General features: G+C 41.6%; 1 protein-coding gene across 1 annotated transcript in view; it reads left to right on the top strand.

Moving 5' to 3' along the window:
* The window catches only part of LOC122797056 (proteasome subunit alpha type-7-like), a 691,044-nt gene that overhangs the window by 265,228 nt on the left and 398,707 nt on the right, over positions 1-27,109 (top strand). The window contains exon 2 of the mRNA XM_044065832.1: positions 18,495-18,621. Coding sequence (XP_043921767.1) covers positions 18,495-18,621 — 127 coding nt within the window. The remainder of the gene's footprint in view (positions 1-18,494; positions 18,622-27,109) is intronic.

Raw genomic sequence — 27,109 nt, 5'->3', positions numbered from 1 at the left:
TTGGTAATGTAAGTAAGAAAAAGTGGGTGATTTGACAACAATGACATGTGATCGCAGATATTTATGTAAGTACATGTGTCCTCTATCAAGTAATAGGCCTCAGGCATCAAAGATTCACACATTCATACCGCTCAAAAGTACTGATGGTCACTGAATGTTCTCAGTTTGGTCTCATACTTTTGTATTGGCAAATCATTAGAGAAATTAGAAATGAATGAGACACATTTCAGTTTCGGATTTCCTAACCCTCAGAAGAGTCTTAGAATCAAAACAGATTTTGCATCAGTATTTTTCTCAACTGTCTTAACTTTGTAAGACCAAAATATGTAAAAAGTACAGTTAACAAAACAACATCACAAATACCGATATACTAAGCACGAAGGCAGCTATGCAGTCTGAGCATTACACACGAAGCTTATGTATCCCTGAATCCAAAAGATAGAAAACAAGGATATGCCACAGTTGTCACTTGCACACTGGGGGGGGGGGGTCAGGAAGCCTAGGCTGACACAAAAGGTAAGTGAGTGCATGTGAATAAGAAAGAGAAACAAGCAGACATTTGGATAAAGTAACAAATGGCCAGCGAGACATAATGAGCTTTAATCCTCACGGTGAACCATGTAACTGGCGTGTGTGTGTATGTGTCTGTATGGGCTCTCCAGGTGAAATTGGTGTGCGAGTGTCTGCAAGAACACAGCCAAGCTCTGTGCTTGCTCTACGTCTTGGTATGTCAGACAAGTGTGAGCCCTGCGTGGTAGAGGTAGCATTTAATCATTGTCATACCCGCCCATGAGAACTGGCTCTGACAGGAGTTGCACTGGCATATCCATGCTGACAAGTCAGATGTGCTTCTGCTACCTAAATGTGATGAGATGTGTGCTGAATAAGCTGTCCTCATGAGGACACCCAGGACCACGATCTCATGGCCTGCCACATCTGGGTGTGGAAACCTGAATCATTGACAGAGCAGTGAAAGTAGTGCCACTATGGGAGCATGCTCAGGCATGGCCACATTGGCTAACATCAGATGATGTAGCTGGCCTATACCCATGTGAGTGCCATCCCCCCCCCAGCAGACTTTCCATCATTGATACTGCCTGTTCCAAAGTGTCATTCACCGGATCCATTGAATCGGCAACACAGTGGAGGCAGTCACATATGTCAACCTGTGCCACTTCTGCAACCCTAAGCATTTCTCTGGTGGACCTATTGGAATGTGCCTGGGCCTCCATGATAGCCCTAAACATACATTGAGAGGCACAGGAAGACACACCTGGATCAGGTGGAGGATGAACAGTAGGATTCCTCAGAGCAATCCAACAACCCTCCTGCCTGGCAGCTCATCCAAACTTTGGCTACAGCCAGAGTCAACAGGCACTGAAGTAGCAGTAGCCACACTACCCTGATCAAGCTTCTCACTCTCCACCTGCCTAATATCTGAGGGCTCACTGGAATAGGTTGGCATAGGCCTACTGGCTGTGTCTGAAATTACGGGGATGACTGTCAGACAGTGTCCGATTCAACACCCCCCCCCCCGACTATGCCTTTCTTTACCCACCATCATTATCAGAGTGTGCCGATACTCTGACATCAGGTGGCAAGAGCCCTACACTTCCACTGTTAGTATCAACTGTGATAATAAGCAATAAACACAGGAAAGGAATTAATACCTACACTGCTGTAGCCCAGTGTATGCTAACAAGCTAACAGTGGTACTATGATTACAGACAGTACAGCAGTACACACAACAGTCCTGACACCCATATCACGCATGTGGGTGAAATAAATAATTCTTTGAACTGCTCATCAGTACTGACATAAAATTGTTTGGTTTACCATGTGCAGATGATTCTAGGGTCCCAATGGAGAATGGTCCTGAAAGAAGTTAAGCAAAAGTAAGGACACCATCATCACAATTAACAGTAACACATGGAGTTAAAGCTTTTTTGCCCTTTGTGTCCATTAACAATACTTTTAACAAGAACCAGTATGCCTCAAGCCCATGTGTAATCAACCAGAATGTGTTAACTGTATCAGTCTACAACTGCTCCATCAAAACAAATTTTTGTTAAACAGAACTTTTTTGTTGAACAGAACTTGAGTATTGCTGTCACCATTTTACTGTACAAGAAGTATTTAACAATTGGAGATAGTTAAGCCTACCTGGAAGCTCTTCCTGGGACATACTTGTCCTGCCAGTAAAAGCAGCACCAACATCAGTCACATGCTGTTGTGCAATTTAAACTAAGTTCTCTGGATCCCTGACAGTGGACAGAAACTCATTTTGTGTCAGTGGTGGCTCAGTAGCAGCCCCCCCGGTAGCCATCTGTTCTTGGGCTACTGCAAATGTTCTCCTCCGGGCCATTGAAATCATGTCCGTGGCCCTTTGAAGCACCTGGTATTTCCTGCTCCGGTCACGCTTTTATATCAGCCACTATCTGCTTCCAAATTTGCATTCTGCCAGACATATTCCTACAACCCTTCTCAAGCAGAAATGCACAATGTCACCTAAATGCTATGACAATCTCTTCATTCTCCTGGTCACTGAACAGGGGTTTGCTGAGATTGGGATGCCTGGGTGCCATAGTCCTAGGTGACCAAACACAAAAGAAGAATAATACACAAGTATCAAGTCCTGCTTAGATGTAACAATAAAAGGTAGTTTTTCAGTATTACCCACTGGCAAAAAATGAAAAGACAGTCCAGATATTCAAATATAAAAAAGGATTTATGTGGTTGTAACATATTACAATCATACACAAACAAGGTTGGATCCAAAACAAGGAGAGTAACAATAGCAAAGCAAACCTCTATACAATTTTGTTTGTGCCGCCACAGAAATGGAACTTTGCTCCCCCACCCCAAAACAACAGGCAAATGACACATTTTACTAACAAAGTATCAGTGAACTGCTGAAAGTGCTATCAGATAAACTGTCCCAAATACATAGTGTACACATTTACCACAGAACATTCAGTTTTATGCAATTGCCAGTCACTTCTACCTGTGGCCAGCACTCCCCTGGAGGTGATTATGGGCCATCCTTGAAGGCTAACACCCTGTCACTGACAATATAGCACATTTACATTTCACTGAAGTAACAATACAAGAGTGTCAAAAAAAAAAAAAAGCAGTTGTAACATTAGCACTTGTGATGACAAGTTAATAAGGCTGTGCATTTGAGAAAGTAAAATTCCCTGACAAGCATGCCTGTGACATCAGCAACCTTCTAAGAAGTGAGATCTGCATATGTATCTATATAATATACTGTATCCTACTTTTCCCTCTTACGTCGTTCTTCTCCTCCCTGCAGACCTAGCCCCACCCCTAGTCTGACCTATCCTTCTACTTAACCGACCTCCCTAACTTCTTGACCAGTCACTAACATTATATTCATAGTCAATTTCTCTACTATATGCATGTGTATCTACACCTCCAAATATTTTATTCTACTAAGTAATAAAATTCTACACCAACTGGTTATGAATATTACCACCCTAATTGTATGATTTTGAACATTCTTGTAACTTTTGAACTTTGTTATTGCATTGTAATCTATGTATATGACCAGTGGAGCTTTTCTTCCCAGGCCTCGACTGAAAACAGGCTTGCACCCAGTCGGGCCATCCTGGTAAACAAATGTAAAATAAAATAAATATACACACATATACACACACACACACACACAAACTTTTTCTTGGTGACATGTGAGCATATCTGAAAAATGCATCATGCCTCATCAAGATCAGTAGTCTTCTGAAAGATAAATCCCAAAGTAATATCTCCTTCTGTGTTATCCACATAAACAAGTCTCTTCACCTTCATGTTCTCTAGCTACATGGTTCCTTTTTTATACTGTAAATTCATGGCCATGAGCACAGTGAAGATACAAATGAGGTGTGAACTCATTAGAATTGCTGAATCCCAAATACTTCGCTCCATGTATCTGATGTAAATATAGTGCAGGCACTCCCTCCGTGTTTTCTTTCTAATAGATTGCAACTGTGAATGATTACTGCTAGGAAGAGAGAGAACACAAAGCAGTTCAGAGTCCCTTATCTCCAGTGGGTGTGTCTGCCAGGTTAGACTTACAAAGTGTAGAAGTAATTCTATCAAGGTTTTAAATGTAAGTAAGTAGCACACACTTCAGTTTCTGTTCAGTAACCTCCAACGTCCCCTTCATTTCTTGACAACTGTATATTATTGCCATTTAATATTGTCACATTTTAAGGACAATGGTACAGAATGCATTGCAGACTGCACATCTAAGATTACTGGTCTGATAAGAGAAGAATGAGCAACAAACAGAGATAAGACAGAGCTGCATGTCTGCAAGCAATAGTCATAAATGGTTGTGTAATCACAGAGTGCACTACAGCTGAGTTGTTTGTGCGTGTGTTAATTTCAGAAGTGTGCAGCTGTCTTATGTTTTGTTAATACTGTGGATGATGTTGCAGTTGCTTGTATGCACAATGATTTTCATTCTCCGCTGCAAAGCTGTTTGTGACAAAAAGGGATAAGGCACACTTGCTGTATTTTTAGGTTCATTGGAATGAGAATTCAAATCCAGACTTGTGTAAAAATATACAGTACAAACACAATCTCTGCAAGTACGGCAGCTGCAAGGTTTCAAAGAAATTGTATTCCAAAATTCAAATAAGGAAACCAGCAGACTGTGGCAGATAAAGAGTATTTAATATATGTTGCCAAAAAGCATATATGAAAATATAGGAGAACAAACCAGTTTCGGCTTGACAAATCACATAGCCTTCGTCAGTGACACTGTTCTCCTATATTTTCATATATGCTTTTTAGCAACATATATTAAATACTGTTGATCTGCCACAGATTGCTGGTTTCCTTATTTGGTTTGCGTGTAAAAATATCTCGTATGTATCTACATAAATTGTTGTACTATTGTTTAAGATTTCTGTTCTTTCTCCTAATTTTCCTTTTTTAATGCCAGTATTTGCACAGTTCGTGACTTAGTACAAACAGGGGAAATGGAGAAACACAATAAATGTCATGTTTAGCATTACTGATCTCATTTGCGCAACACTTGGGTAGAGCACCTGCAGACCAGGGCGTAGACATTATAAATGTCAAAAAGGATACATTGTTGCAGTTTTTGCTTTTCATCATGCCAAACTGCTAAGCGACATTATGCTGTGGTTAGCAAGCTTCCCCAACACTTAACAGCCATCGAACACCTGCAGAGAGGAAGCAGACAGTCAGTTTAAAAACTGATGCATTGCATGAACTGTGTGTTGGGCACTGTGCAAACACGGAAAGTGGCATTGCATGGCAGTTAACACACAGAAGTTAATAATGAATAGGGAAATATCCAACTGTTGTTTAACTGTTCTTATTTAACTATTCCTGTGGCAGCAGGTGTAAGTGTAGGGCTGTACTGCAGGTGGCCCTGGGTACTAATACAGGACTTATAACATATTTTTACTGCTGTGGCAGTTCATTTTATAGTAATGGACAGGAAACCGTCTAAGTGTTACTTCAGTATTCCTGTCGCAATGGGTGTAAGTGTAGGGCTGCCATACACATGATGAGTTCGAATACAGGAAATTCCAGGCATTTTTACTGTTGTTCCATTTCACATTATATTAAATATCACTTGTAACAATTTATACATACTTATAAATAGTGGAGCTGATGTAAATTATATGTATGAGGGATAAGACAACCCTTACTGTGTTTTGAAGGTTCAGATGCATGACTGAGGGAATACTGTCTACTATGTTTCCATAGGTATAATTCTGCTGTCTGTACTTGGATGGCTTTCACACTTAAGTAAGACACACAAATTAATGTATATACATGTACCTTGTCAGGTCACACACATACATGGTTAACACCTCAATCTGCCATCTGTATTTATAAATGATTTGTGACTATGTCTGAGAAGCAGAAGCCCTTCTTCTGTGGCACAGATGGAAAATCACCAGTGGAAGAAAATGCTTTGTCCTTTACGCATAGGTTTGAATCCCGCACTGTAAAAAATCAGATTCTTAGTTCATTCAATATTTCCTTGTATGTTCTTTTATATTCAGTGCAGCCCACCCTACTCTAACTTTGACCTGCTATTTCCTTTTAACCTCCCAGCCCAGCAACTCTCAACCCTCTACCCCTCCTGTGTTTTTGTAGGAGGGGAAGATCTTTGTCTTAAGCTAAAGAAAGACTTTTTCTTCTTGAGCTAAGTAATTTTCTTTGTTTTATTTCCCCTCATGAAGGTTTTTATTGTTGTTGTCCCTTGTTCATATTTATGTCACATAGTGTGTGTTTTTTGCCTTTTTCTTAGTATAATTCAAAAACTTTTATGTGTAAAAAGTTTAGTTAGGAGTTGTGTGTTGTGTGTTGAATAATCCCCTTTTGGTGTGTGTGTTGTGTTAGGAGTGTTTTGTCACTCTGTTTGTGTATTTCCAGGAAGTTGAGGGTGTCTTTAAGTAGCAAGGTGTCCCTTTGTCAGGCTCTCAGTCAGCGTGACACCCACTCAGACATTGCCTCATTGTTGTGGGTTTCCGCCCGCTGGACTCCTGTGCTTTGTGTCACCTCTTTGTGTCACTCTTGTCCTGAGAGACCGACTGAGAGATGACTTTTATCCTCCGTGGCTTACTTAGCAAGCAGGTTCTCCTCTCTAAGGCGGGGGGAAACTTTCTCAAGCCACCAAGGCCCAGGCTTCAGCTCAGGCCTCCCTCTCCGTGCTCCTCGCGGCTCTGGAAACGATCTATCTACCTCAAAGTAGTGAGTTCGGCACCCGACTGGTTCCGACACCTTTTTAGCAGTATATAAAGCCAGACAAACTTGTCAGGTCATGAAATTTATCCTAAGTGCATGTCTGCAGTTAAAGTAGCACACACCCCAAAAACTAACGTCAAGTGTCATATTAACTTTCCAATTTCCAAAACTGCTTTCCTCTGTTTGGCATTGTTGCTCTCCGCGTAACATCACGCAAATGCGGTTGGCATCATTATTCGGGTTTGTGCACTACCAGAAAACGCGATAATAGGAATTGGCGGGAAATCATTATTTGCTATTGCACAGCTTTGGGATTAGACATGTCTGGTGTTAGAGAGGATGGTGCCCAATTTAATGGGCACAGAGGCAGGGGGTTCAGGAGTTGGACCCTGGTAAAGCGCCACAGCCAAAGGCTTTGGCAGGGTGACTATTCTGGCTCCCAGTACATGTCTGAAGCTTAGAATAGTCTGGCCAAGGCTGTATCACGTGCATCTGGCATCACACGTACTGGAGAACAGTGTAGGCACCACTTAAATTACCTAAAAAGACACACAAGAGGAGTACGCTCAACTAGTGTTTGGATGAGTTCCAAACTAGCAACATCCCACAATTGTGTAAGTTTGCTAATAAGAATTTATATTGCATGGAATGCTAAATATAGGCAATCCTGGCATACTTAATGCTCTTATGTTCTTTTCTTTTCCCAGCTAATTCTGAAATAAGTGTGACTAGGCAGGCCCATGCTGAGTGTCTAGAGAGACTGAGGGAACCAAGTGGTACGTGTGCAGCACAAGAGAAGTAGTATTGTAGCTTTAACATTTAAAGAAAAACATTTTATTTTCTTTACAGTAGTAGCAAAGTAATGGCGGCCACGGTGGTGCAGCAGTTAGCGTTGCCGCCTCACAGCAAGAGGTTCTCTGGTTCGATCCTCAGCTAGGGTGCCTTCTGTGCGGAGTCTGCATGTCCTCCCTGTGGTCGCGTGGGTTTCCTCCGGGTGCTCCGGTTTCCTCCCACATCCCAAAGACATGCGGTAGGTCGATTGGATACTCTAAACTGGCCCTAGGTGTGAGTGTGTGTGTGCCTTCTATAAAAGGTTGGGCGCCGGGCTGGCAACTCGACACTGTAAAACTCCACTGCCAATCATGAGCGGACAGTGATCCGCTGTGGCGACCCCTAAACGGGAGAAAGCCGAAAGAAGAAGTAGCAGCAAAGTAATCATGTATGTCCTAAGTGTAAAAGCCAAGTATGCATGAATCAGTCCGTAGTGCAGATCAACTTTAGGAGTGAAGTGAAAGACTGTAGTCAGAGGTTGTGGGTTCAAATATCACAAGTAACAAGTATAAAATACTGCAATTATTTAATAATAATATGGAAACTAAATTCTACATAAGTGGCTTAAATGGCCTGCTGTTAACTTTAATCTGTATAATTAGACCAAGCATATGTGCAATATCTGCACATTCCAAGGATTACTTTGAAAGTAGTTTGTAGTTGTTAGGAAGTATACTTGGAAGTAAAACTTCAGATAAAATAGTTGTATTATTGTGGCACTGCATTATATGTCACTGATGTTACTAATATTCTCTCTCTCTGTCTTCTGTCACTTTAGCCCTTAGCTCTTTTTTTTCTCTATTATGTGTCATCAAAATGTCTCCATGTCATCTGTCTGTAACAAATCACTTAATACGTCACAGCACAGAAAGGTAGGCCAGCCTGTCCCCGCTGCACCGGCTCTGGCAGTGATGTCCAGCACATCTGGGACCCAAAGTGGCAGTACTGCCTCTGCTGCCCCTGCTCTACCTGCACCCTCAGGTAGCACTACCCCAGCAACTGGATTTCATCACCTTCTAGGAGTGCCAGGGTTTGTACTTAGGTTTGTGCACAGTACCATTGGTTTACACCTGTGCAGGATGGAGAGGCTGCTCTTCCTCATGCTCTGTAATAGGAGGAGACATCAAGCACTCTAGCAGCAAGTGGAGTAAGGGGACGGTGATGAGAGTCCTGTGGGTGTGGACTAGATTCTCACTGTCCTCATGTTTGACTGGCATGGACTTGCATTGTCCCTTCCCTCATCCCAGTCAGGGTGTCCCCCAACCTTTTGCATCCCTCACTGTCCCTGTGTCTTGTCTTGTTTGTCCTGTTTGCATTTTCTTCCTCACTTACCCAGCTTAACTGACCCAGAAATACCAATGTCTCTTACCCAGCATTCCTCTCTTACTGAAGTAAAAAAAAAAAAAAAAAAAAACGGCACCTGTCCCACCAAAAAAAATATATCATCCCATACATAACTCTCCATTTCTCACACGTCTTCTTGACACCTTGATTTGGTCCAATTGGCCATACAGCATGATTGCATCGCTGTTACCCCTCTTACTGGAGGTGACGGTCCAAATTCAGCTAATTTTCAGTACATATTTTCATTTTACACTGTTGAAGAAATGGATAGCTATGATTCATTCCTACTTCCTTCCTCTACATTCCTATATTGCTTTCCCTTTGTTCTTCCCCCTGCTTGCATCCCATTTCACCACTTTCCTATCTACCCCATTTTAATACCCATTATCTGGTCAAAAAAATAGAGTCGCACACAATATGCTTAAGTAACAAAAACAGTGGAGCCCTCTACTTTTTGGCCTGTATGTTGGAGCAGAGTTTAGCATCACGCACGAATGCCAAACAACTGAACAGCTCTGCTGTGGTGAGGTTGCTTCCTCATAGTGCTGCTTTAAACACACTGTGTTATGTCAGCACCCAGTAACACATGGTGAATGTAGTATAAAGAATAATTTCATTGCATTATCACTACTTATTTAAAAGTATTGCATACACCTGGATTCAAAACCTATATCATTTGGGCTCCAAAAAAATGTGTAAATTCATTTACACCTGCAGCCACAGAGTCAGCTAAGCAGCAGGTGTGTTTCATACCCTCAGTACTGAGAATTCTAAGAATTTTAGCAGTGAGGCTCGTGTTTACATATTGCTTAACTACACGCAAACAGGGAAAACTGTAGAAATGTGTATCTCGCATGTGCAAACACTTTGCCAACTATTGAGAAAGCCCACTGCTTGATGGTGCACTGTACAAAGGTGACAGTAGCATGTATTACTTTTGTTTACTGTCCATTTAGTCTTCATGCCATGAAACTACATGTAGAAACACAAACTAAATGAAGGCACTATTTAAGAAAATGACACATACTTGCAATGCAGCTTTTACCTCCCCCATGTGCTGCAACTTTGGGCTGTCAGTACTTGTTCACAAATATATCAACCGCAGCTGCACTGTACAAATACCAAACGTCTTTTATACCATGCATATCTTTATAATAACAATACACATTCAGATTTTCCAATACTTGTAGTAGTGTGGACACATGTTTGTAAATAGCTTGGAAAGCTGTCTCTTAAAATATACCTGCACATTGGAAATAGAACCACCAAATACTACACATTGCACACTTATCAATCAGGTGACATGCAGAACTGCAGTATCTTGACAGTTGGATATAGCTTGCTATCCATTTCATGCTGGCCTCCCAACATCTTCACTTCAACATCCACTGCTGTCATCCACTGTTGGTTGTCCTGCACCTTGTAAAAGTCAGACTTGTACTGTGGCACTTGCATAAAATATGGTGTTCTTTAGTGTGTGTACTTGTATTAGTAGGGGTTCTGTTCTCACTGCAGTCAACTGGAAGGTGTGTGTGTGTGTGTGTGTGTGTGTGTGTGTGTGTGTGTGTGTGTGTGTGTGTGTGTCTGAACTTGCTTGACATTAGAGAGAGCATTTCCCACCAACATGTGGGACACTATTTCCATCTTCTGACCAGATACTGCAGATGTCATCACCTATAAACTGTTATCTGGCACTCTCAAAGTCAGACTTGTGCTGTGGCAATTGCCTTAAATACAGAGTTGTCTAGTCAGTGTAGTTAGGTATGTAGGGGTTTTGTTTTCACTGCAGTCAGCTGGGGTGGGAGTTTGTACACTTTGGATATTGGAGACCATTTTACACCAGCCTGTAGGACTCTGCTTTTACTATCTTCCTCTCACCAGACTTTGCTAATGTCATAAGCTATAGTGGATTTGCAGATGTGTAGTATTTCCACTGTGGCAGGATCTGAGACTACCGCAAAATAGAGTTCTGCACGGATTGCAGGTGCAAAGGCTCAAAATAGTGCCAAATGTCAAAAAAACAGCCAGCACCAACTGAAAGAGTATATATTGTATGAAACTGCAGTAATAAACACAAACCGGTTTTGGCCCAATGGCCTTTCTCAATGTATAGTTCAAACTGCAGTCACCCCTTATTTATATAAAGCCATAAGCCTTAATTAATCAATAATAGAATTATAAGTGCTCATTTAGACCAGGTAGAAATAATCCACCCAGTTTTACAATCCATGATTTCTCTTTTTTGTTTAAAATATTATGCCAACCTATTCTAAAACATTTATTGCCCATAATTCTGTCGATGATTAATTTAAAACTGGATGTGTTGTGTACCATTGTGTGTTTGTACAAAGCACTGGTTAGATATTTATTCCTAATATTGTTTAGATGTTCTGAGATATGGAATCTGATGGGTCTGGAAGTTTGGTCAATATAAAAAGCTGAGCAGGTACATATTGCAAGATAAATGGCCCAATCACTGCTACAGTTGGGAAAAAAAACATTTGAGGTGTTTTTACTAGTGAATTCTTTCATCTGAAAGATATGTTTTTAAAAAGAGTAATGCCCACAAGGGTAGCAGCCCACCATTCTGGTCCCATCTAATGTAACCTGCGCTGAATGTTCTGATGATGTATGCTGTTTTTAATGGCTAAAATGACTACCCAAAGTCTTTCCTTTAGGAAACGAAAATGAACATTTATCTCCTAGCAGATCAAATAATCTGTCATGAGCCAGCAAAATGTCCCAGTGCTGTTGGTGATTGATTAAGGCTTATGGCTTTATATAAATAAGGGGTGATTGCAGTTTGAACTATACATTGAGAAAGTCCATTGGGCCTAAACTAGTTTGTGTTTATTATTACTGCAGTTTCATACAATATATACTTTTTTTTTTTTTTTCAGTTGGTGCTGGCTGTTTTTTGACATTTTAGGATCAGAGACTAGCCTGCAGGTCAAGCACAAGCCACCTCATTCTGTATGATACAGATTACACTGACAGGGCTTTGTTTATCCACATACATCATGGCATGGTTTGTAGGCCCTGTACTTTCTGGTTGAGAAACCCGTATGGTCTCTTCAGCTGCTGCAGGTGTGTGGTGAGGTACACACAAAAGGAAGCATTATACTCTACTAGTGTTCTGATGAGGGTCAAGTACAGTGCTGTTCACAGTATCCAAATCTGAGGATATTATAATGCGACTTATGAGGTACATGACGTAGCCTTTCCATACCACTGTGGAAACTTGATGGTTGAAGTTCAGATTGCTATCTGTGTTTGTTCCCATGTCTTGCACCACTAAGTTTGAGTATGGGAGGGGTGTTGCCAATGATGGAATTAGCCAGGACTTCCACTTTGCAGAAAGCAAACATAATGACACATTGTTGCATTTAATTGTATACCATGTGGCTTCGGCAGCAATCATTTGTCCATGTTAGCCCATCCTATGATATGCTAACATCTTTGATGGACTCAATGATTGCACCCAATATGCAATGTTCAGCAAACCTGGTAAGCCAAAGGCTGTATACTTTAGCCTAGACTGTCAAGAAGTATATTTCGAACAGTAAAGGGCCCTGCACAGAACTTTTGGGTACGCCAATAGTGAGAGCTCTACCGGTAGAGATTGATTTACCAACTTTCACAGAATGTGTTCTGTCAGTGAACCAATTTGTTAACCATCTAGTGACACAAGTGTTAATCCTCAGCTGGGAGAGTTTCTCAATGATACCAGAGTGTGGGTTGTGTCCAAACCCTAAGCCAGATCAAGATGGGCAGTATGCACCGTCTTAACCAGGCCTATGGCACAGAGACAGTGGGCTGTGACAACATCACAGATCACCTATAGCATGACTCAGAATATAAACCTACCTGACAAGGTTGGATGTACACTTTTAACATCCCTTCCAGATGGAATATGTTCCGGTAGAAGGATGTACATAAACATACATCCATCTGCGTGTGGAGAGGGGGGGCCAGCTTCTGCTGCATGCATGTATAGACACATCTGTGAGGTAGACCAACATGTAGTTGTGGACCTTTTCTAAATGGATACTGGTAATATCCCGGCTGTATGCAGAAGGCATTTTTGTGAGTTGTTAGTGCTGCCTCCATGTCTGTTACATCTGTTAGATGTCCTCAGAGGTCATCGATGGCATGCATGTTGACAACACTATCATCTGTGGAGCTTGACCAGTCTAAGGCATTTGACAAAAATCCCACACTGAGGTGTTCACTCAACACTGTCAGATGTGGCCATAAACACCCATATCATCAAGTGGGTAGCCCACTGGATCACATATGTGGCATCTAAATATATTGAAATGTGTGAAGTGACCTATATTTTGTGTCCAGTGATCAGGTCTGTACATCAGGGCTGTGTGCTAGGCCCCTTCCTGTCCATTATTTAAGTCACAGACATCAAGAATGACATACACAGCTTGTGTCTAAACAGCTGTCTGAAGGGCTACAGATTGTGGGCAGTCATTTGACCCCAACTGTGATATTAGTATATTACAGACAGTATCAACACAACAACAATTGCTGCCACAGCCATGACAACACATGAGATGAAAAAAAAAACATGGAGATTTGTTACGTTAGTAAAACTAGTGCACAACCCAATGATAATGTAGATATCACACCCCTGTAAGCAGACCAAGTGGTATGTGATCTCTGTCTTGGGGAGGATGGTACGTGGGACGTCCACCAGAATGTGGCCACAGTGTTGACTACTCCGTTGTATGTAACACCTCCTGAATATGTGCAGGATATCCACATCAAAGGCCATAATACCTCCATAGTTCGCAACCTTCATCACATAAATAACGGAGTACAATACACTTTCTTCATATACCTCCCTACACATCTTCCAGTGATGAGTAACTGAAGTGTACCACCTTTACCAAAGTGAGTTCTCACACATCTTAGTGGCCATAACTAGGTATTCTTTTTGTTGCATAAACATTACTCTCTGATTGTGCAGAACCCCCTTCAAGGTGTTATACCAGATGCATGTGTGATGCATGTTTTGGTGATGCACACAGTACATACTTAGCTGTTTGACAGCATTGAAGGCATGGGTTGCATTCACAACAGTGTGAATTATGCCATTTATATGCAATGCACACCAGTCAACTAGCCTGGATTGATCATAATGTCACATATAGGTATAGCAGTGTCCCTCCTAACACATCCAGCAGATGAGTCAGGAGTTGTGCTTGATTACCATCCTGGATTGCTGGCATGTCATAATAGTTGTACAAGTACCATCTATGATGAGTCAGAATCACATATGTTATGTGAGAGACATGGTATTACTGGTGGTGGTATTCTGATATTGTCCATGCTTCTGTTGAGTGTTGTCCATGGGCCTTTAACTGAGTCCCACTTCTTGTAGACCTCTGCTGACATTACAGTCATATTCAGGCAAATCATTTTACACAGTTTCACAGTATGCACCCAACCCTGATTGTATATAACATCTCTGATGTCCTTTCCATTGTTCATGTCAGGATGCTTATATCACAAAGACATCTTCTCCATTGTTGGGTCACCTTGCCTGACAGTCACATAATATACACTTTAATGTGCAGTCCTTACTGTGCCATATTGATATGCGATTAGTGTTCCTGGTACAACTGTCTTCCAGTTAGATTCATTCATCTGCTGTACATTACAATGGTTCCACCTGTCCTCTTTCCCTGTGTTCATTCCTACAGTTCATCTGTGTCCTCCTGTTTAATACACACACTTCCCCTGACTGTTTGTTTATTTTAAATGGCTGTCCATGTACTGTTACAGATCATTTACACAACTTTTGTTCAGAATGCCTGAAGTGGTATTTCCACAAAATTCTGCAGTGTACACACTGTCCTGTAATGAGTTTGGACCATATACATTGCTATATTATTAACCCTGGTAATCTCTGTGGCATTCCAAGCAATGACACAGACGAAGATTGTGCGTAGGCAAGCAGGTCTATGTGTCTGCTGCTGTTTGTGTTGCTCTACAAGGTTTCCTGGCTGGTAGCACTTGTTTATGTTTATACATGGTGTGCAGCATGAATACATAATTAGCACTGCTGCTTACTGAGCAAACATGTAAACTCTGGTTAGACTCCACGCGAAGCCTACATGGAGTTTATTGAATCCCAGTGATTGCTTTGTAATCCCACATGTGTCAATTTCCAAATTACTGGCTTTATTCCTGTTCATCTCCATCTGCCAAATCCTGTCTTTGCTTCATTTTCAACATACTCTGGATTCTTCTAGTCAGCTCTTGTGCTTTTTTCTCAAGCATTTTCCATTGAAACATTGGAAAAGGTTTCACTGGTACGGTCTCTCTCTGATGTTTATTACCAGAAGAACATGAAGCAGAATCCCTCCCTGTTTCACAGCTCACTTTTAGTTGGACAAACTTTTGTATTTCCTTCTTAGCACATTCTGCATGAAAAAATGATTTTGTTCCTCCAGGAAAGAATATTTTGAAGATAGCTGAGTACAGCAGTTTGAATCTCATACCTTCTTTTCAACATTCCCTGAATAGTGGAATAAATTTACTCCTCTTCTGCCTAGTGAACAGTAAGTAATCATTCTCCACAAAGACTCTGCTGTCTCCCACTTTTAGTACTTTGTCCTTCTGACACAGTTTTGTCAGAATCATTTCCTTCTGCTGGTAGGATTGCACCTTTACTATTAAAGGTCTAGGTTGCTTTCTCATAGCCAGGTTTGGAGCATCACAAAATGTGCCATTTCAATTAACAGCAACTGCTGTGGATTACCAGTCCAGTTGCTTATCTGTGCTTTCATAAAATTAATATGGTGTGATCCTTCCAGATTTTCTGGTACAGAGATTTCTCAGACATCTCAGATTTTCTCTGTGTACTCTGTCCTCTAATTCTATTATTTTTTGAAACATCTCTTCTTAAGCAGTGTCATATTCAGCCAGCCTTTTTTTCATTTTGACCTCTAATTTTTTGCAGTTTTATCACCTTATCTGAAAATCTGTTTAAAGCTTCTTCGATTTTTGTTCCCGATTTTTGTTGTTTGAGTTGCTATACTCCATAAGTGCTTCATTTATTTTAATCAGATCTGTATGCAGTTGTCTTATATTTTCTTCAAGCTTATGGGAAGTAATGTCTGGAGCTTGCACAGCTTTTTGATGAACAACTGCACAGTTCTTCCCAGTCACTGTCTTTTCCTCACCTTTTGTAGCTGATTTTCTTTTAGGTCCTCTGTATTTCTTTTTTCCTGGCATCCAGGCAGTGCACTTACTAGCTGGTTACTAAAATGTACCCAGAAATATAAGTCCACTAGCTTTCTCTGCCGAGTTTCTATTTCCAAACTGGGAGAGCTAGAATTAAGCTGTTACTCAATGTGCAGCCATCTTGGAAGTCCTTGTAACACCATTTGTTAGTAAGAAAATCAAGGCAGAGAAAGGAAAATTACATCTATGCTGGATAAAGTAGGTAAAGACCTTGTAATCCAAGTGGGGATTATGAGATATGTAGTTGACTATAAGAGAATTGTGGGATAAGAAAGTGATGAGAGAAAATAAAAATGGGATTAGGAAGTTTATTGATGCCTCAATAAGTAATCTAGAGAAAAGGATAAGTACATATGGGTTGGATAAAGTGTTGAGAAGTAGCCAGATAGGCTAGGGTATAGATTTTAGAAAATTTGAAGGGTGATCAAAATATGCTGTAGTGGAAATTATGAAATAGTATGAGCAAGGACTAGAGAGATGAGTGAAGGAGTAATAAGGTTCATTTAAAAGGGAAAAAGAAAAATAAGAAATTGAAGGCTGACTACATTAAGTAAAGCAGATTGTAAGTTGTTCATGAAAAGGTGATAGAAAATATTTAGGAAGGTAATGGGGGGCATTTGTTTTTATTAACAAATGTATGGAGTAGAAGGAAGCCAGGTAAGAGACATAATAAAACAGGTGACTGAGAGAAGGAGGCGAGTGCAAGGTATTTGGGTTTGAAATGGAAAAGGCGTTTGATAGAAGAGAACATGATAGTAGGTTAGAAATTACTTAAAAAAATATGATTTGTGAAGGGGGTTAGAAAGCATTGTTAACTTCGGTGTATAGTAATATGTGGAATAAAGTAATGGTTAATGGATAAATTAGTGAAGGAGTATGTGTTAAGGCGAAAGTGAAGCAAGCAAGTTTTTTATTTACATTAGTTATGACTGGTTGTAATAAGCAGGGAGAGAGTTGAGATGGTGAAATAGAATATGACAGATGAAGTGGTATTTATGGCTTATGCTGATGATTATAATTGATGAGAATAAACTGTGGGTTAATGAAATAATTTATATAGCTGAGAGAGAGAAGAAAGCTCAGATTAGTGTTCAAGAAAAATGAAAGCAAAGGATTTGGCGATGATGGAAAAGGTCAGGGAATATATATAGACTATGAGGCTTAAATTTAGGGAAAACTAATTTAGTAGAAGGGCAAACAAGAGTACTAGGTATGTGTGGAGAATTGCAACTCGCTATATAAAGCCTGGAGTGCAAACTGCATGAGTATAAAAAGAACAAGTAAAGGTTGAGCAGGTTAAATTTTAGAAAGGGCATTGAAATGGCAGACTTTCTGTGGAGGTTAATGTTTAAAAAAACTGCATGTCTAGTTGGAAATGAAATAACAATGTGGAGGACTTTAGTTAACTTATATTGCTAAATGTGATGGGTTAAACAAGTATGGGAAAGGTTTAAAAATAAGTATTCATTTGTATGTTTTGAAAAATTTAGATTTTCATATAATATGAGGATTATGATAGAAAAATGAAAATATGTGATAGGATACTAGTAAGTACAAAATATGTGGTAGAATACTAGTAAGTACTTCATGGCTAATCTGAAATAGATGTGAAGAATTGCTGCATACAACTGGGGCTTGAAAATTTAATATGAAGAGAATAAATAAATGCTTGTGGAGCAAGAGGTTGGACATGAAATCTGGAGTGTTAAAATTATGTTGAAAGGAATGTATGTGATTTAAATGTTATACTTTGAAAGTTATTTAGTTGCATCTTGTTTAATGTAAAGTGAAGAAATATACTTAAAAATTGAGTGACATAAATGAAAAACCTGTTTCTTCTGATAAGTGCTGTGTGATCTTCTACCTTCACCTGAACTATCACCGTATCTGGTAGATGGGACCTCAGTTTAATATCTCATCTAAAGGACAGTACTCACCCCCCCCTTTCTAATCTACACTGTCAGTGATGCAAAACAAATCCAGGTTCTCAGAATCATTTTATTGACAGCAAATGTGTGCCCATTAGTACTGACTTAAGTGTGTATTTTTGTTTGTAGGCAATATTGAAGTAATTGTGTTACCAGTTTGTAATCATTAGCTATTTGGTTATCCAGTCCAACCTACCTGGTTAACACATTGATTAAAAATACTCATCCAGCACTTTTAAGTCAAGACTATTCGGTCATTGGTTATGTTGGGTATGTCATAATACTCTACTAGAGTTTTTTGGAAAAAATACCAGAACTGGTAATACATTACTGTAGAGATTTAATCAGTAATTAGATTTGTTTTTCTCCTTATGAAAGGTTGGTATACGTGGTAAAGATACAGTTGTACTAGGAGTGGAGAAAAAGTCGGTTGCCAAACTTCAGGAAGAGAGGACTGTAAGAAAAATCTGTGCTCTTGATGATCATGTGTGCATGGCCTTTGCAGGTAATAATCCCCTAAAATGCTTTTCTGACTTGAGTGAAGGTGCTGATGTTTACTCCATTTCTGGGAACAGGTTCAATGTATTGTAAAGTGTGCAGTTAACAGTGAAGAATGTGTAATAAGTATGACATTGTGTGGAGAAATAACAACTGAATGTCTTGTTGCCTTTGTGACTTTTTGTAAACATCACTGTCAAAGATGTAAAAGCTTTTTATTTCATGGCACTCTGTATGGCTAATACTGTGGTTACATGTATTTAGACTACATTTAGGGTAAGTAAATTCAACTTTACTTTTAACATTGGTCCCTACTGCTGTGAAATGTGGCTAATTTGGCTAGCAAAGTGCACACAACATATCCAGTTGTTGGAGTTTTCAGTTGTACAATGCTTGGAACACTGATAAGACATTACTACTTATGTGGGTAACAACAGGCAGTAATACGTTTTTGTTAGATAATTGTATGTATTGTGCTATACTTGAATAAGGCTATTAAAGGGTTTACAGTGGCTGGTTGTCATGGAGCCTTGATTTGAATTACATTGTTGGGTAGCTGAGTGCTGATTTTTTTTTTTTTTCTCGCTCCAGGTATCTTTCATCAGCCTTGCTTTCTTAACAAGCTAGCTTAAAGTGCACCTGTACAGCAGTAAGCCAAACACAGATGTACTGGATTTATAACTTAATATCTGATCTGATTATCAATTTTCATTATATCCTCAACTGATGAGTTTGGATCTGATCTTCGGATCCGACTCTGCCTTTACTGAAGTTTGTGGCAACCAAAAACTCTCCATCTTCTCCCTTACCCACAGTGCACCAACCCCAAGTTACCTTAGATCTCATTTGCCGCTTTTCGCGAAAGACGTTGTTGGCCATAGCACTTGAGTGTTTGCAGATAAGTGATATCTTGTAAATCTTAATATTTTCTAATTTGTCTTATATTCTGTATAGGTCCTGTCCCTTACCTTCTCTTGAACTGTCGTACAAGTGCATACTCCTTTAAAATATTGTTAGTATTTTCCTTTCCTCGCTACACTTGGTGTTACCATATGTTACCATTGCTGGTAGTTCTTCCTTTCTGTCCTAATATAGAAAAACATCCGTTCTTTCTTAATTTTGCTATCTTATAGTTGTAGTTATGGCAGAAAAATGCCCTGCTGAATTTAAAAAGTGCATTGTGTGAGCACAAACTCTACCATTGGCAGATGCCCACACTGTGTGTGGTTACTGTTTTGGGCCTTTACTGTTTTTTGGAGGATTAAGGAGGATTGTTCCATCTACTATGGATTCAGTCTTGGGGCTCTTGTAGAAAGAAAGATTATGTTTATATTGAAAGGGTTGCTACCTTCTGCTTTTGGAGAGGCAATATCTGGAGATCAATCTCCCAAAAGTAAAAGTAAACAGTTGAAGACTTTTTATTTATTTATTTTTTTTAATTTGCATTTGTTGACCAGGATAGTCCACTGGGCCAAGTCGGTCCGTTTTCAGTGGAAGCCCGGGGAGAAAAGCTCCACAAGAATAGTTACATTGCATTGCATTACATTTACATTGAATTACATTTACATATATGTAGGGTTACATTACATTACTATTAATGGAACAGTATTCATTCTAATGTATTAGGTAACATTAGTAGAATAAGAAATCTTATTAATCATATTTAAATCGGAAATAACATAGAAAAGCTCATTAGGTATTCATGTAAACAAAAAAATATAAAGAGGAGGGTAGGAACAACAATGAAGGAGGTAGTTTAGGTAGGAGCATGAAAGGGACATTCCCATTTGGAGGATAGATGTGAGAAGAGCTGAGTTTTGAAGTTATTATGGTTAGGTAAATTGTGTAGATGAGGGGGGAGAGAGTTCCAAAGTTTGGCTATTTTGCAGGATAGTAGTAGTTGGCCTGGGGGTTAAGAGGGTTTATGTACTTGAATCAGATTTTGGTTCTCGGATCTTAGGGAGCGGGAGGGAGTGTAGGGTGTAAGAGCTTTGGTTAGGGATGGACAGTCTGATGGTTTGAAGATGAGCTTGTGAGTTTCCATCAGGAGACATGCCTGGATGCACTTATGTCATTTTGTGGAGCCCTTTAAGTCTTAGTTTGTGATCACTCCTTGGCCCAAAGTGAAAAGCACATTATCCAGGTGTGAGAAAGATGGAAAGACCCTGTCTGCAGTACATTTTTCAACTCGTTGGAGATCTTTTTCAAGGAATTAACGAGGTGGTCGAAATATGTGGTTCAGGAAATCCCAGGATCCTTTCCAGGAAATGTGGAGAAAGTTCCCTCAGGAGCAGGGGGGACTCCACTAGTCGACGCCCCCACGACAGAGGAGGCCCACAAAACCAAGGGTCCAGACATTCTTTCTTGGACAGACCGTACCAGCACTCCTGAAAGGAGACCCAATTGGGTGGGCTATATAGAAGGTCTTTCTAACCACTTTGGCAACATGATTGTCAAAGGAGAGATTGCTATCTACTTGGGTCCCCAAGTCCCTAATTACTTCTCCCGTACTTAATGGATTACCACCTATGTGGTAATTTGTGGGCACTTTGTATTTTCCAAAGGGGATGACTATGCACTTTTTGGCATTTAGCTTTAGGCCATGGCTCTGGCACCAGTTATCCGTCTCTGTGAGACCCTTTTGGAGGATGCTTGTGTCAGTCGGGGAGTCGATTATAGCACCCAGTTTGCAGTCATCTGTGAACTTGGTCAGCCATAGTCCACCTGTGTTAGCCTGTACCTCGGAGAAATATATACCGAACAAGAGGTCCCAGGACTGAGCCTTGTGGGACACCACTTGTAACTGGTTTAGAGTCTGACATGGCACCTGCTATTCTGACCATGTGGGTTCTATCCCTGAGCCAGTTTGCAACCCATCTTGTGACATAGGGGTTGATATTTAAGCTGGTGAGCTTATTTATGATGCCCGAGTGGGGTATTGTGTCAAAGGCCTTTGCGAGGTCCAGGTAGGCTGTGTGGACTACCTTCCCTTCATCTATGGCTTTGGTAACTGTTTCAAAGAAGTCGACCAGGTTCAAGAGGCAAGATCTGCCCTTAACGAAGCCGAATTGGGTAGGATCCATTGTCTGGAGGTTCCCAATGTCTTTGTTTATGATTTCCATGATGATACGTTCCATAGCTTTGCAGACCAGGGTAGTCAGGCTTATAGGGCGATAGTTTCCGGGGTCTGTTGTGGCATCACCTTTGTGGAGTGGGGACCACTGTTGCTGTGCGCCATTCCTTGGGAACATATCCTGTAGTAAGGCTGAGATTGAACAGTGACTTTATATGAGGGTTTAGTTCTTCTTGGAGCTCGTGTAAGACTCAGCCTGGGACACCGTCTGGTCCCATTGATGCTGTGTTTTTAGCTTTGGAGAGGGCAGCTCTCACCTGTGCATCTGTGATCTCAGGAAGGCTACACTCTGTTGGGATAGACATTTGCTCTTTTGGGGGGAAGAGGGGGAGAAGTTTGCACTGAAACTTTCTACCAGGATGTTGGCAATGTCTGTGGGTTCAGTGAATTTTTTGTCATTTTGCACTAACTCAGAGCATATCTGGGAGTTGCCTCCCAGGTTTCTGACATAACTAAAGAAGGCCTTGTGATCATCTTTAGTGTCTTGTGCAATTTTTCTTTCAAAGCTGGCCTTAGAAGATTTTATGAGGGATCGTAGTTTCTTGCTAGTACTGATCAGTGCCGCCTTCCCTTTTTGGGATTTTGCTCTGTCATGTAGTAGCTTTCTCCTTCTGTTGTATAGCTTATTTATGGCTGGGGTCCACCAGACAGGTCTCCTGCCTTTGGAGGAGTGAGTCTTGGTTTTATTTGGGATAGCATGCTCCATGCATTCCTGTAGGTGTCCATAGAATACTTTTGTTAAGGATTCTGCATTTTGGGCCGTATTGTCCACTGGCCCGGTGGCTTTGAAGGATTCCACCTCAGTTTTGAGAGGTGTGAACTTTGCTTTTGAGAAGTTCTTCACTGTGGTTTCCTTGGCTAGGGGTGGGGACGGAATATGGATGTCCAGTGAGATTTGTTTATGGTCTGATCTTACCAATGAGGGGTATACCTCTGTTGCGGAACATAGAGACCCCATGTTGGTGATGACAAGATCCAGTATGTTTTCTCCTCTTGTGGGAGTGGTGACCAGTTGTTCCATAGGATTTGAGTTTATAATTCTAGGAACCGTTGGGCGAGGGTTTTGGGCTTGAGTAGTTTTCCCAATCGATGTGTGGGTAGTTGAAGTCACCCAATATAATAGTGTTTGGAGAGACCTTCATATTCTCCAGTGTTCTCAGGAAAGCCGAGTAAGGTTCCTGTGTTTGGGAGGGTGGGCTGTAGCAGGCTACAAACTGAAAGGCAGTTTTGCCCACTGTTAGTTGCACATGGATGGTCTCCGAAGCTTCGTGCAGTGCCACTAGCCTGGAGTTGTGGGTATCTTTGATAAATATGGATACTCCCCCCTCCTTTTGTGGTTTGGTCCAAGTTTTGGGGCCGGAAAGCATGGTATTAAGTATAGCCTGGTAGTGCTGGGGTGCTCTCGGGAGCCTTGAACCAGGTTTCTGTTACTGCACAGATATTGATATTCTCCATACTGAGGAGAGTCTTGAGTGCGTGCATCTTGAGGTTTAGACTTCTGGCGTTGAGCAGCATTACCCTTAGTTTTTTTTTCTTTGTGTTGTCTATGGGGGTGGGTTTGTCTTTTGAGCCTTGCCTAAAAAAGGCACTATGGGGGAGGCAAGAGCCTCATTACACAGTATGCAATAGCAATAGCAACATTACACAGTAGGATTGAACACCCTTTGCTAAGGGCCTTAAAGTAGCTGATAGAGTGGCTGGTGGCAGTTGGGGCTACCTTATAGCCTGGACAGAAGGGAGCGTAGCTAGTAAACCCGTGCCAGCCTTTCCCAGGAGTGTGTGTGTGTTTGTATATAAATCAAATCTCAGTGTGCGCGTGTCAGCTACCTGGGCAGGGACATGAAGCACTGGTTGGACAGAGGGGGGTACCAGAGATCATGGTTTGGCCACTCAGCTGAGATCTCAACACTCTAGCTGTGCCAGTGGGGAGTCTTATTTGGGATCTGGAGAAAGAGGGAGAAACCAGTCCTAGACTGACTGACTGATCTGTGTGTGTGCTTAAGGGAAATTGCACTTTTAGTGTGTGTGTACTTTTCATCCTCCCAGTGTGTACGTTTCCTACTGTTGCTAGTGGTGAGGATTGAGGCTTCTTGATTACTGGGCCAGTGCAGGGGTGTCGCATATTAATTGGTTGGTACTGGTGGGTTATCCACATCACATGAATTGGCTTGTAGTGGTGAAATGTCCACGTTAGGATTCAGTGGTGTGGATATTGAATTCTTGTAGCCTGTAAACAGTGGCCCCAAAGGATGGTGTTTGTACTCGGTCAGCCACATGGTGAACATTCAGAGTTTCATATCACAGTTGTTTTATTTTATTTTATTTTTTGTTAGCTTAGTTATTCAGGGAGAGCAGGCAAGCATGTCAGCAGAGGAGTATGGCAAGCTGACAAGGAGCCAGTTGGCTGAGATGTGCCAGGCTGAAGGATTGGTGCATGCTAACCTGACTAAAGCAGAAATAATTGCAGTCAGGAGGACAACCAGGCTGGCATTGGAGATGTACAACTCTCAGAAAATCCACAGTTAAACCTTTCCACAGAGTACTTAACATCCATCTGGAATTAGAGACTTGAACTGGAGGCCAAACATTTGGAAATAGAATCAGCAGAGAGAATGCAGCAGGAGAAACAAATGGAATTAGAAGCAGCAGAGAAACTGAGACATCTGGAAGCTGAAGCGAATGAGAGGCAGAGGCAACATGAAGAGTCAGCATCTCCTTTTCGCCAGGGTCATTGAGGTAATGGGGGAGGGAGTAACCGACCCCCAGAAGCAACAAAGGTCAGTAAATTTCTTCCACAATTTACAGAGGGGGATAATTTTGATAGTTTCATTTATATGTTTGAAAGGGTATATAAACAGTATAATGTTGACCAAGGACTCTGGGAACGGTTCCTGACCCCATTACTCCATGGTAAAGCTGTAACTGCTATTTCTAAATTGTCTAATACTGATTGCTTAAATTATCATACAGTTGAAAATTGTTAATGTTTTAGCACCTGAAGCTCGTAGGAAACATTTTTGTGAGTATAGAGGCAAGGCAGATGAAAGTGTGTGTAAATATGTTGTTGAACTAAGCACTTATTTTCATAAGTGAGTGAGTGGATGTCAGGTCACCACCTTTGAAGGGCTGGCAGACCTTTTGGTGAGGGAACAAGCTCATAGCACTTTGTCTCAGGACATGAGAATCTGGTTAACTGATGGGCAATGCAATAGTGCAGATGAGTTGGGGAAGAAGGGAGACCAATACCTAACAAGCAGGGCATCACTGCACAGGAAAGGGATACCCAGTGCTGCTCATGGTTCTAAGGGAACCCATGGTGGGCAGCCTAGACCACCCCATCAGAGTCCTCCAGTATCAGGTGAAGTCACTAGTCCAGGTACACATCCAGGACCAAAGGTTAAATCTTTTAAATGCAACCAGAGGGGCCATATGTAGCATATAGATGTCCACAGAGGAATGGGAGAACCAGTAAGTGGGAATGACACCATGCCAGCAGTAAGTTGTCTCGAGATAACAAGGGTACCAAACTACCACAAGAGGTTATATGCTATCTTAATGGATGGGAAAGAGGCCACTGCTAAGAGAGAAGCAGCCTTTGGCCTAACCATTGTGAAGCCTGCAATGGTTAAAGAGCAGCACTACTTGCTTGGGCACTATACTCCAGTCAGAGCTTTAGGAGGGACCCCATTCCAAATGCCTTTGACTAGGGTTCACCTTGACTGGGAGGGTGGAAAAGGAAGCCAGCAATAGGTGTGTTTGAAGATATTCCTGCAGATGTCCTGATAGGGAATGATTTTGATAATGCAGTACTTTGGGTGCATACAGTTGCACGCAGTCAGGCTTGGAGACAAGCATATGGGTCTGGTAGCATGGGGGAAACTAGACAGAACAGACACTTGCAGCCAGGACTGGTGAGGTGGTTACTTCGTGAAGGGAACTATTTTGTAGCAGTGAGACTGAAGATGAGCCACAGCTGCTTGTGGGCACTGATGTTTGCTTGGACAGTGTGACTGCAAGGGCAGGGGTGATTAGTAGTACCCAGGTTGACATTGAGGCACCGCTGTCAGAGGATACCAGACTTCCTATGGAAGGGGAGCTGGGAAGGGTTACCAAGAGAAAGTTGACAGGCTCAGCTGTCAGACCCTACATTACAAGGCCTGAGGTAGGTAGCTAGTGAGGCACGTGATTCTCAAGTGATGGGGGAATCTGTATACTGGGACAAAGGGTTACTGTATAGAGTGTGGACCCCTGAGGAAGGGCTAGAGGGTGAGAGAATACAGCTGTTAGTAGTGCCCAGAGCCTGTCGTCTGGTACTTCTAGCCATAGCCCATGATATTCCCTTTGCAGGTCATATGGGCATAAAATGTACAAAGAAACGTATTATGCAGAACTTTTATTGGCCTGGGATTTCCAGAGCTATAACGGGGTACTGCAGGACCTGTGAGCAGCGTCAAAAGGTAGGCAAGGCAGGAGACGAGGTGACAGCTCCTTTGATGCCTTTACTGTGATTGAGGAGCCATTTCAGAGGGTAGCTATGGATATTGTGGGGCCTCTGAATACCCCAGGTATCACAGGGAAAAAGTATATCCTAGTTGTAGTAGATTATGCTACCAGATACTCTGAGGCAGTGGCTGTGTCCTCTGTTGAGGCAGAAAAGGTGGCAAATGCCTTGTTAGAGATTTTCAGCAGGATAGGTTTCCTAAAAGAAATAGTGACTGACAGAGGTGCCATTTTCATCTCAGACCTGCTGGCTTGTCTGTGGAAGCACTGTGGGGTGAAGCACCTAAAGATTGCCCCATACCATCCCCAGACTAATGGCCTTGTGGAGAGGTTACACTCTACACTGAAGTCCATGCTACAAGCATTTTCAGAGCAGTTCAAGAGGGACTGGGATAAATATTTGCCCTATCTGTTTGCTTGCAGAGAGGTTCCCCAGGAATCCACAGGTTTTTCACCCTTTCAGTTGCTGTATGGGCATAGGGTGAGGATACTTCTAGATTTGATTCGTGATGAGTGGGAGGGGATGAGTGTGAATCCCACAAGGAGTTTGTTGTGGCGTATGTCCTAAACCTCAGGCCAAGGCTCATGGAACTCATGGGCTTGGCCCAGGAGAACCTGACAGAAGCCTACCAGCAGAAAAAGGCCTGGTATGGCAGGAATGCTCGAGCTGGAGAGTATGCTGTGGGGCATCAGGTAATGGTTCTCATTCCTATCAGACACAACAAGCTGCACGCAGTTTGTGAGGGACTTTTCAAGGTGGTAAGGAAGGTCAATGATGATAACTACATGGTAGAACTGCTAGGCAGGGGCACAAATTGTACCATGTTAACATGATGAAACCTTACCATGATAGGGAGGCCCT

Source organism: Protopterus annectens, chromosome 3.part0 (genome assembly GCF_019279795.1).
Source record: "Protopterus annectens isolate FY-2018-M chromosome 3.part0, PAN1.0, whole genome shotgun sequence".
Classification (NCBI taxonomy): Eukaryota; Metazoa; Chordata; order Ceratodontiformes; family Protopteridae; genus Protopterus; species Protopterus annectens.
Note: the sequence above shows the minus strand (reverse complement) of the source record. Positions and strands in the feature narration are given on the sequence as shown.